This window comes from Neodiprion lecontei, chromosome 4 (genome assembly GCF_021901455.1).
Source record: "Neodiprion lecontei isolate iyNeoLeco1 chromosome 4, iyNeoLeco1.1, whole genome shotgun sequence".
NCBI lineage: Eukaryota > Metazoa > Arthropoda > Insecta > Hymenoptera > Diprionidae > Neodiprion > Neodiprion lecontei.
In genome coordinates, this window is record NC_060263.1 from 8436560 (window position 1) to 8449054 (window position 12495).

The window sequence follows — 12495 nt, forward strand, 5'->3', positions numbered from 1 at the left end:
TAGAACAACGTTCTTTCCTATTGGAAGTGAGTACATTGTAAGTGAGAGTATGATGATACAGTGGCTGTCCGCATGTAGTGAAATTTCTCTTTCAATGCAGAGTTGCGTTTTTGTAGTAAAGTGTGATGAAAATGGGGTAGCATCCGTATTTTTAGGATTACCGTAACTATATCAAGAATCCATTCAGTGAAGAGACTGACAAATATTGACTTTGGATTGTTGCGAGGACACGTGTTCTAGCATGTAGGGAAAAGAACTAGGTAGGTTTTCAAGATACTCGCAGTGCTTCTGAAGTGACTGATATCGGTGAATATGTTGTACAGCTTACCTCCAGCGTTGAGAACACCTTGTAGCGTGGAACTCAGCATCTCTTCTGTAGCGCCAGCGCACTCTAGGAACAAACCATCCTCGAAATTGTAGCACGGGCATCCGGGGATCGTTTCCGTTGGCGGACATTCTACGGCTTGAGCCTGAACCTGTAGGACTATTGCCAGGGCGACCAGCGCCAAGCAATGACCACGCCTAGCCGAGTTCAACCAACTGCACATCCACGGATGAAAGCTTTGCATCATCGTAACATCACTTCTGGTTCTCAATGAGGACCGATATGTCAGTTGATGGTGATCTGAAATGTAATTAAATACGTCGAGATTATTTTTCGGTACACCGGAGTTTCATTGTCTGGATCATCAATATCAAAATTCCCTTAAGATTGTGTGCTTACTTCTGAAAACTTATCAGGTTCATCCTGAGAACTCCAAATTCTATCATTTTTATATATGGGTTCAAGTTGGACTGAGGTTAATCTAAAAATTTTTGAAATTTGCGACAGATTGTGGGAAAGTTAAACTACATGGAATTATATTCGAAACCTTCAAGACTGTATTAGTAGATTTAGAAGCATTAGATTTGAAAGTACTCTTTTGATTTTCAGAATTCAAGATTGACCATTTAAATTCGGTCCATTCAGCTCTATTTTCCAATTAACAGCATAATTGCTTTTTCCTCTAATCACTTTCCTACGATGACTTCCGAGAGATGTATTTTAAATTATTATAGGTCTTGAATTTAGATATCTCATTATTTAAATTAATCCGATTCATTTTCTGTGAGAAATTACACGTGTTTCTCGAATTCGAAAAATCTGTAACTGAAAAAATTTAGCTTTTTGAAAAGTTCTTGTTGAGCCTATAAGCTTCTAAGAAATGTTAAACTTCATGGAGTGGGTTAGTGAAAAGGTTAAACAGAAATGAAATCTCTTTTGCGAGCGAGTCTCGTATTGTAAGTAATATTTACTGTCATTTATTATTTTCAATATATATTTTGATATTTATATTATCAGCTACAAATTTTACTCTCTTCCGCTCGACATATGGTATTAACCGCGTTTAAATTCCAACCGTGATGCGTATGGCGTATTACTGTAACACCGAGGATGAACGTGAAACGAAACAATGTTTAACACGCAGATGTGGAAATAATTGTTCGAAATTGTTTCTCACCGAGTGTATGGAATACGGAATGGGAGATGAAATAGTTGTGCGACTGTTTTAAAATTCAGCACTTCCCGTCGGCGCAATGAAATTATGATTCAGACGTCAAATGGTTGGAATCCAGGTTCGTATTATCGCCGATTAAATTCCAGCTTGAATTCTCCGTACTGACTTCACTGACGTCGAAAGAGAAAAGTCCGCGATCATGAGGATCGTGGTGAATTCGGAACGTCCAACTTTACCACATCCAATCAATTTTCGTTTATCTAAATAGATCGCTCGGGCATCGTGTAAGGTGGAACGGGACATGATCGAACGACCCTTCTCTGTTGCTCATTCGTTGTCAACGAGTAATTAATTACTATCAAGAAGTAGAACGATGTCAAACTTCCGCATTACTTTTCCGCGTCAATTTTTTGTGTTATCAGCCACAGGTGTCGACTGTGCAGAAGGTTATTGACTGGATCATAGCTACACGATGTTCCCTGAAAGCTCGGTTAAGTCTTCAGCAACGCTTGTTTGTCGATTAAAATATGCACAAATAACCGGGCTTTTAAGAGCGTGGTGAAAAATCGTACGAAACAATAAAGAGATTTAATATCCGACTATTAGAGGCGAAATCCCCGTTTCACCGGGCTGTCGAGTACTTCGATTGCAGCAATGCCGCAGCTGCACCACGAGCGGAATCCATTGATTAATCTGACGGTGATATCGCCGGCGGGCAAAACGGTAACTCAATATTGAACCGACCATCACCCGTTGCGCATCGTACGAGGCCAATTGTTGCCGTTAACAGGTTCCCCGCTGCCGTCTGTTCAACGTCCGGTTCCGATAACGCAGGAAACGGGCGAATCGTGGCAGATTTTTCCCGCCCATGTAACTTCCCCTTCGCCAAGGGAAAATAATTTCCACGCTTTCACCTGCCGAAGCCGCCTATAAATTACCTCGTATAAGTTATCTACCTACACGTGGCCTCAAGTGGTCCTGGAACATCCGGGAAGCGAGGGGATGATCGGGAATTTCGTCGTGTAAGGATGCCTACTGTTCCCGCTCGTAAATTATCGTGACGAATCGAAAATCTTTCGGATAAATTTATGAGCGATGTTTTGGGAAAGTTTTGATGGATATCCTCCTCCAGCTTTCTCTACCCCCAACATCGCAGCGACTTCTTCTTCTTTGCAGGCGACGGAAAGGGGCCGACGATTTATATCCTCCATGACGCTTTTTAAAATGGTTTGGGTCGCGTTAAATCCTACATTTCGTTTGCCGCCTAGAGTCACGGGGTTATTCCCTCCCGAAGACGTGACAACGTGGCGATAGTAACACTCCGATCGTTCGTGTTTAACGATAAGAGACTCCGCCGGCCTGCCCTCGTTCGAACGTGATAAAACGGTCGGTAGGCACCACGTAAGTCGAAAAGGGGTGATATTCTTCCCCTCTCGTGTCGCCTCTGCATTCCGCGGAGTGAGTATAATGGAGAAGATTAATCTCCCTGACCGCTAAAACCTCTAAACCACATACCGTTCACTTTGAGTTTTTTTTTTTTTTTTGTATTCGTCGAAAGGGGTGAGGAGGGTAAAGTCCAATATTTTTCTTCTTTTTCGGCTTTAACCATTTTTTTTTTTTATCCACTACCTCGTAACAGTCCCGGGTTTTTGTCTTCCTATCGCGATCCCAGGAAACTCGAGAAAGCTCCACCCACTCTAAAACGGAAGCGAATCGATCACTACAATTCCGGTGTGGGAAATATGTGTGCACGTTATTCGCAATCCTGGATCACCCGGGGAGTGTGGCTCCCATTTATAAGTGTGGGTACAGACCTGTGATGGTATGTATAAACACCGTGAGCGTGTATAAGTTTTTTTCTTCTCTTCGCCAAAAGACAGGAAATTGGAAGATAACGTGAATCGCATCCATTTGCACGTTTTAAGCACCTCGCGAACAGTTATTTATTTCTGAGAATCACAAAAAATTGAGAAATAAAATTAACTTCGTATCATCACACAAGTTTCGGACTTTCATCTACAATTATGACCATGTGCAGGGATATGTTGGAACCTATTTACTTATTTTGAATTGCTTTTTTTTTCACTCGCCACAGGTTTGAAATTCTGTTATTCGAACAATTTTATAGTTCCACCTGCTTCAAAGTTCTGTAAAAATTAGCGCAAATCTCTGTTTTTTATCCGACCGTTATAAGATCGGTTCCATCCTAATTTTTCCATTTTTTACAGCACTTTGAACGTTTTCAATTACAAAAGTTAATATTTGATCGTTTCAAGAAGTTTGAATAAGTCCAGAACAGTTTTCCACTTCATGATATGCATCTTACAATAACGAAGTTGATAAAATCGATATTGATAAAAAATTTTCCAAACCACCATGAAAAATGATGACAATATCATTTCGTTCTCGTCATTTTATTATCAAGGCTCGCATTCTCCGGCAGATGCGAGACTCCCTGCAGTCTTTCGATCAGTTTCGAGCGATCAGAGTCGTTTGCGAAGGCATGTTACATGAATGCGGAGAAGGGTTAGTAGGCAAGGTAGCAATCTGGGGCCGAGACATTTGCATCTCTCTCTTATCCGATAATCCCGATCTCGCATCTGAGGATTCCCGTCCGCCGGCTTTATTTCATCGTCAATTTCAATCTCTGCCGACATTCGTTGATACATGTCGCACGACTATTACCTCCAATTTCCTCCATTCCTAGACTTGATCGTAACGTATCCCATCTCGGAATACATCAAACCGTCTAACGAATGCACGCGTAAAATGTACGCGATACAGCCGTCAGTCTGGTTCGTAAGTTCCAATCGATTCACGCTTCGCCATTTATCCCCTATACAGGGTGTCTCCCAGTGAGCGGTGCAGTATGTTAGTTGCCTACTACCGAGGGGAACAAATATCGGTAAAACAGACCTAATCACTTTGGTCAAGTCAAGTCATATGATCACTTCAACGTGTCTCCGGAATGCGACCAGTGAACGTTTCGGCATAGGTGACAAAAAACGGAATAAATTTTTGGACAAATGAACACAACATGGAAATCGGAGCAGTTCCAGCTTACTTGCGAAGACTTTAAACGCGCTAACTACCGATGACTCGGTAGGTCTGTATTGCCGATATTTGTTCCCTTCAATGGTAGGCAATCCAACATACTGTGGTGTTTACTCGAAAACACCCTATATACACGAAGGGGGTTGCGAATAATATTATCTGCAGCGAAGATTTGGACTGCAAAGCTCGCATCAAACATTTGCATACGGGAGAAATGAATCTTATGCATTGGTTGGGGTTCACTTCATAGTTTTTAATCATAAGTGCATGGAAAATGTCAATTTGTCTGAAGGCGGAAACGAGGATGTCCATTCCTTGAGGTAGAAGCGTAACGAATAAGAAATACAAATCGAAAAAAAAAATGTCTTAAGATGTCATAGTCGTGAGTTTTAAAGCGGATCAGAGAGGCTCGTAATCTGGAAAGGGCGTGGCTGAGGTCCTTCCGTTTTTACCGTCCGGTCATTGAACAACCGTCGACTCCGCTATCTTAGGTACCATTAGAGATAGTGACCTTGGTGTTAAATAGATTATTGGCCGGAGAAAAAGACGAAGGAAAAACCAGAATTCCTCGTGTAAAAAGTGTCTCAATCCATTTTTTCGGCTACTTTGCCACTTTCTTTCCTCTTAACCTCGAGGATATCGTGGCGAGACAAGATCGCGCGAATGTGAATAATTTGATCAGAACAAAGTTTTTTCTTCTCACGTGTGCCAGCTTTTCCTAACTTCTGTATATTTGCGTAATACGTCATTATCATACCATAGCTTAGAGAATTTAATATCGGTAACAAATATTATACCTGACAAGTAAAAGTCATGATATTCCGGTTTTGACGGTGCTACAATCATGGCAAACTGCATTAACTGGTACCACTTACTGTATACATATGACATAATTATAAGAATAGTGGTAATTATTGATTTTCTACTAGTAACATTGTCCTCATAAAATCGGAATATAAGAACCTTCAGGGCGTACCCAAAGAGACATATGAGGTGCTGTTTCACAGATCCTTTCCGGCATTTTATGGGCACATATTTTCCTCCATTTCACTGGTCAACGATCCATCTGCATTCCGTGGACATTTTTATTCCAAATTTCAATTCCTGAACGATGCATACGCGTCTTGTTCGTAGGTCCTAAACTCCAGTTATCTACCGAAGACTGGCTTTCCCTCTTCATCTCTTGCCGTGTCGTCTTTCTCTCTCAGCGAAAGGGTCTTCGAACGAAATCCGTAGCACGACCGTCATAAATGCGTTACGCTCGTCATTAATAACCCCATTTCCGACTCCGCACTCCGTCCTTCGACTACCGATAGGGACGTCTCTTCGTCTTGTCGAGGGTCATTCACGCATCGTACTGCTGTAGTGTAGCCAAATGCAACCTGCAGTAGTGCAAGTACTGCATGCGTTCACACCTGGGGTGCTCCCAGCAGATAACGCGGTTCGCCTCCCTCAGCTCCTCATGTATAAAGATGAATGTGTCCCCAAAGCGCGCATCCATCTTCCCGGCTTCGGGTCCTTTCACGGCCTCCGTTCTCCTCCTCTCCAACTCTATCGGCAAAACCTACATTGGGATGTTATGCAAGTGTAACGATATGTATCCTGCCCACCCCTCCTGGCTGCTTTCGAGAATGCAACATGCGGCTTATCCTTGAATGGTATATTTGTTGGGGATTTGCATCGGTAAAATTCCCGTTTACGTCGGCTTGTCCTTTTTATCTAGGAACGGGCTGATCGCTACCGTCCCCTCGACATCCTCAGCATCCAACCCTTCTAGATGAGATCCCCCTCTTTCAAGTGACGCTGCACATCGTTCAGTTTCGGGGAAAAAATTTTTAATCAGGTCAGTCGTGTATTCCGCGTACTTGAGGTCTCTTGTTTTTTATTTTTTTTTTTTTAGCTCGGTAATATTGTTAAATTGTCAGTGTGACTTTTCTTATTTTTTTACCCTCCTTTGTTATCTTCAAATTCTGAAATTAAATTTGCATAACAGTATTATTAAGGTACGTTCGCTTGGGGCTTTTACTTTGGCTCGCAGTCTTTTTCTGCATTGCAATTTTCATTGTTGCTCACTTTTTACTGCCCAGTCATTTGAATGCGTTCCTCGTGTGTCGGAAATGAAGCGCACACTATAATCCCGTTGAGAGCCTTCGGAAAGATATTATTATTCATACCATTTTTCAAATGATAAAGATTTTTTCTCTATGTTTTGACTCTTATTTCTATGAAAATGATCGTGATTTTATTAAAAAGTGAACTGTTTCATACAAAAGCGTCCTTTTTTCTATTTAGGGTGACTTTACGTGACAGGACCGTTGAATATATTTAAATACAGGGCATTTTCGAGGGTAAAACAAGTCCCCTAATAACGTACCTACAGTAAATTTCAATACCCAAGCTAATTACACAGATTAATTACGCGTGGTATTTTTCAGGCCCTCATCCTCATTGATTAGCTTGTTTTACCTGTGCACTGTACCTGAATTAAAAATATGAGTATTTCGACAGCAATACGAATGCTGGTGAGAGATGAATATGTTCAGCTATCTTGTCAATGGTAAAATTATTGTCGTTATGATGGTATTCGTAATTTCCTCAGCGCTCCTTTTGTTCTTGGATGAAGAAACGAGAATTCAACCTCTTTAACGTCCATCTTCGGCATAAATTCTCTTTCCGAGTCAAATTAAGTCCCGTACAATTCATCTACGGATATTAAAAATTCTGCCCACGTTTGCCTCGTTTCTTGACCCCCAAAATTGCGGTTACATTAATTTCCTGTAACAAGAAAAAACGAGAACTTGGAGGTACGGAGCGTAATAGGCGAATCGTCTTGTAATTTATTCTCCTTCCGAGAATCGCGTCATCTAAGTATCAAAATTGATAGGTTGCCCGAACATTTGTCCTACCGAAACTCGATTTGCTAACTATCAGAAATTCCCTACAAGTATCGGGCAGAAATCGAACGATTGGCTTCGGCTCAAGGCGATCCTTTTCTTGAGCCGATTCGCTAAACTGTATCGAATTCGAAGCGACGCGAGGAGACTTGAAATCTCACCAGACGGGAGCTAAGTGTGCGCACTGCGATCACTGACAAGGGTATCTTCGGCTCTTCCGACCCGTTGCGGATAGTAATTCTAGTCGTTATACAAGACACCGCCCGGACCAATTAAGGAAGCACAGAGACCCAGAATTTCCGAGGACAGGTAAGGAAGAAGATACACCAACGGAAGACGGTAAGATGTCTACATTGGCTACGAAACCTACCATCGCTGTCGCGAATAAGAATGGCAATGTTCTTAATCTAGTAATCGTTGCGATCGTATGTCAAACTTCATCCATCTATTCACTTCCGACTGAATATCCATTTGATTGTACGTTGCATGAATTTTGAAGGAACAGTTTGATATCGTGTAGGTATGAATGGAATTAAAAATTGATGTCCAATTGTATATCGAACGAGAATGGTAACAATAAGCGTAAATAATTATCGTTTTAGTATTTTATTGCACGTTTCAATTAAGTGAGTTGCGCCTTGACGTAATATAAAAAAATAGTGACAGCGGTGGGATCAGCTATGAAAAAAATATTTTTATTCAAAAAACTAAAGATTCGAAGAGAAAAAATTGACAGATTTACTTCGGACTAGCTGACATACTCTGTAAGATGACATGAAAAAGATGATTCATTTGTTTATTCATGTCGTATGCTACTGCAAAGTTCTTTCACCTACTTGTTTAGTTATACCTCTCTGGGATGATTCAAATCCTCGGGATGAAACAAAGTCACCTTTGGCCTGGATTTATTCATGAGTTCCATTTACTTCAGAATTTTGCCCGGGGTCTGATGAAAAATGACGAGAAGATCAAAGAAAATTCCATCTTTTGCTCGGAACGGACAAATTTCTCGTTTTAATGGCTTGAATCTCTAGTTAAAAGAGAATTACTCTGCACGTCCAATGTTCTCCTGTCATAAAGCAAAACATTAAGAACCATTGAGAGGTATTTCTTTGCTTGTTACATAGATTAAGAATGAATAAAAAAAAATTTTTACAAGTTTCTTATAATGGTTGGAAGTATTTCAAAACCTCAGACTACAATGGATGTACAAAATCAATACCAAGAGTTCTTTTGCAACCTACACTGACACCCACACTCAAATGTGATAAGAACTTCTCATCGACTTTTCGATCCGTTATAAAATCAAAAGCCCAATTTCTCTCTCCTGACCTCTTTTAGCGAGAAAGTTATAGCGCCACTCTTGGCATATAAATATGAGCATTCAATAACCGGGAGTAATGTTCGGTCTAGACTAAAATTTCGACTTGTCTACTCTGCAAAGTGAGAAAGCGACAAATCAGTTATTGCAAGTAACGCGTGATCGCGATCCGCAGGTCACCGCAGACTCCCTTAGAATTTTCCCCTCAAGTTTCCTCTAGAACTTCTTGATTCCGTTTCGAGGAAAATCGGCAAGCAAGTCACGAGCGTCGTAAAGCTTTCACCCGCCGCTATAGCGCTTATAATCTTATAAGATTACTCTTACCTCGTTGCAGTAACATGACGTTAAACAAGAAGATCGTATTTCTAGTTCTGAATTTTTTCCAATATTGGAAATTGGTCCAATTCCTTACGAAAAATGACACTGATGAGGGATCTGAAAGATTCGCAATCGCCTCCTAATTACGAATCTCAATTAAAAGCTATCGAGTTTCTTGTTTGAGAGAGTGGAGTTTTTGGTTAAAGGACGTTGAACTCGGAATCGAATATCAGGAAACTTTTTATGTTCAATCCTCCGGTTCCATACGTACCCATTGCGGTGCAAACTTTTTGAAATGCCTTTCGGAGCTGCGGTCTAGACTGTAAAAGGTCACTGTAGCTGCGTCATGAACGGTTATGCAGTACTTGTATAAAGTAGTTAATCCTTTTAGCTGCTACATTTTATAGTTGAAATATGGGAGTTCTGACAGTACGAAGTTATTCCGCTCGGTGTACGTGCGCAACCTGACCCGGTGAACCTTTATAATCCGATCCGAAACTTTGTTTCCAGTGTTTTGCAAGAGGCCGTTTCGGCGCGTCCGTTCGACTGCTTACGTAACAGTGGAAAAAGCGATCGGTGGATACATCTGGAGGGTTAGAAGGGCTTCTGGTCCTTGCATCCTCCCCTTGGAGTTCATAACGCGTTGAATATTCCGAGAAGGGTACCGGTGAGGATTTCATACGCGTAGAAAATATATTGCCACTTTGCGTCGAACGCACTGCAGACTTTCTCTCTTTCTCTCCGCCACTTTCGCCGTTCTTCTCGCCTTCTCTCTCCGTCCATACTTCTCTTTTCTACTCCCAATAACGACTGATGTATACATACATGTGTGTCGCACGCTGCATGAATTTCGCATTTCGCTGACGAGGAGTTTTTGAATCTTTCAACGACTGGGCGACTCCCAGGGGACTGGAAGGAATGGGGAGCAAGCACGCGCGAAGAGAGAAGAGCAAAGAAAAAAAAGACCGTGCATCTTTACGGTTCTCTAGCACGAGGCCCGGAAACGAAAAATGATTACCTTTTCGAAATCTATGCGGGATTATTAGGGGATCGGAATATGTGCGAGCGGCAGGTGGAGGCCGAACTGAACTCGTAGAGACAAGTTTCGACGCTGCGATAACTGGGCTCCATGTGTCGGTCATAGTCAGGCGACCCCACCTTCGGTATAAATTTTCCCTATGCTGGTCCTAATTCAGGACAACGCGGACAAATCCTATGTGTTTGGATGAACCGCGCGTGACCGAAATACCCGATGGAATAACCCGAGGAATTCTTGGTGGGCGGTAGGAAGACGCCGTAGGGAGGATTACCGATCCTCACGGCATTTTGTATCGCTTTATTGAGCTCAAGAAGTTCCCTCCACGAAACGTGACGTGACGTGCCACTGAGCTTCACATAATTTTCACCCTGGATAACAGAATACTTTTCCGAGACATTTCGGCTCGACGTCTTACCCATGGCAGATGCAGACCGTACTTTCACAGAATTTTTATCAATGGGGTGCTCGGCGGAAAGGTATGCGTAGGTAGTCACGTTCATTTCCATTGATTCGTTAAAAAGCGTCCGTAAGCTTCGATTTAAGCTGAGTCTCAATTGGGATTGAGTGCTTAATCACTCCTTACAAAATTGATGTCTTAATAATAATTGAATGTCGGTATTAAACTGAACAACCTCCTGCGTCCGTTTAAAATCGTTATGGAATGACGTTAAACCCCATTTTTCAATCTTTAAATTGGCTCGAAAACAGGGTACCAGTGATTGATCAGTCAAATAGAATAAACAATTTAATTTGAACCGTCAAGGCAAGAATTTAATGGTATAAATTCTGAGGTAATTTATATTTCATGGACAATATCTGCCAGTTTTAAATCACCAAAATTCACAAATTAAATAAATTACAATCAATTATGAAAATTCCTACTTTCATGTGTAATCACGATTATTACAAATATCAATCGACAATACTTGAAAATTATATGACTGTTTCGACGACGTTGCACACACTGAATATCAGCATGAAATACTTGAACTACTACCAAGACTGAAGTTCCTTATGGCAATTGTTGTAAAGGTTGTTATATGTCAATCTACTAATTGAAATTCTAACTAATAAATATACGGTTGCACGTACGAAATCGTAACTTAAGATTAAGACATTGAAATGTCTAATGATGGCAAGTACTTGCGCAGTAAGATATTCAGGTCTTGAGTTGTTAGTCTCTGGAATTAAATACGAGGCGTAAGGCGAGGCTTATGCGGTGGTATCTCGACTTGAGACTTTTTTAGGTGAATTTTCTCTCGTTTCGCCTTGCTCGGATGTATCTCGGGCGGTGTAGGGATTAGTATTTCAACTCAAACTTAGGACGCAGCAGCCTTCCAAGTGTTCGTTACTCGGAAAAGGTCTGCCTGTCTCTAGGAAATTTCATTAATTAACACTAATGGTACCCCACTTGCCTCCAACAAACTTAACGTCCCTCAGCCGTATGTTGAATCGTCACGTGATAATTTGAACGCTGACAGGAGTGCGATCTGAACAAAATACGTTTTGGTTTTTATCGTCAAGTCCAGCGTTTGCTGGCTTTGCGTAAACCTGAAAACGCGTCTTAAAAGTTTCAACGACATCTTAGTTGCATCCACTACTTGTCGCAATCAGGATTCGGGCAGAAGCCACTCCTCGCAATTCAACTTCACTCAGAAACGATAAGTAAGACAAATTGTTTTTCAAGTGTCTGGAGCGTTTCGAAGTGGACGTTTGATTAGATCTTGAATCGGCCGAGGACAAACGTCCGATGCCAAGGTGAAGATGCGCCTCTGCGATCACGTCTCGAAGCCAATTGGCCGTTTCGAGAGATAAATGCCGGTGCATCGGAATCGAGGAGTATATGGAGGTTTTCAATCACCGTAAGGACTGGCTGGATCTAGGAGTTTCATTTCCACTGCCAACCAGGAAATGACCGGGCGGGTTTCTCGAATATTGGCACCGAGACTGGAAGCAGCGGGTGTTGCTGCCCGAGTTCGAAGCCCCGTGAAAATGGAGAATCACTCGGATCTCGGGGAGAAACCTGATCCAAGATAAACATCGGGGATGGAGTTCAGCTGGCGCAGGGCAAGGCCTGTCTGCAGGATTTCGTCAACATCGCATTTAGACATCGACATACATAATTCAGTAATCCAATTCCTCGACGAATAGATTCTGGCGAGATTGGCACGACACACAGCTGTTACCATGGATCTGGTATACCTGCCGGCGCATATTACTTCTCTTGACAATATTGAATCCCAATCCTGGATTCTCATCCGGCCTCAAAGGCCGCAATGGATGTGAATATTATTACGAGTGTTTGGCACCTGTAAAGTTACTTTGGAGAGTCGCGAATCTCATTCGTTCAGGACTCATCCACTGACGAAA

The 12495-nt window shown here is 41.8% G+C and overlaps 1 protein-coding gene across 4 annotated transcripts in view; it reads right to left on the reverse strand.

Moving 5' to 3' along the window:
* LOC107227881 (protein artichoke) overlaps positions 1–12495 on the reverse strand; it is a 121854-nt gene that overhangs the window by 7380 nt on the left and 101979 nt on the right. For all 4 annotated transcript variants that reach the window (XM_046736690.1, XM_046736688.1, XM_046736689.1 and 1 more), the window contains one exon: positions 329–625. In XM_046736690.1, coding sequence (XP_046592646.1) covers positions 329–572 — 244 coding nt within the window. In that variant the 5' untranslated portion in view covers positions 573–625. The remainder of the gene's footprint in view (positions 1–328; positions 626–12495) is intronic.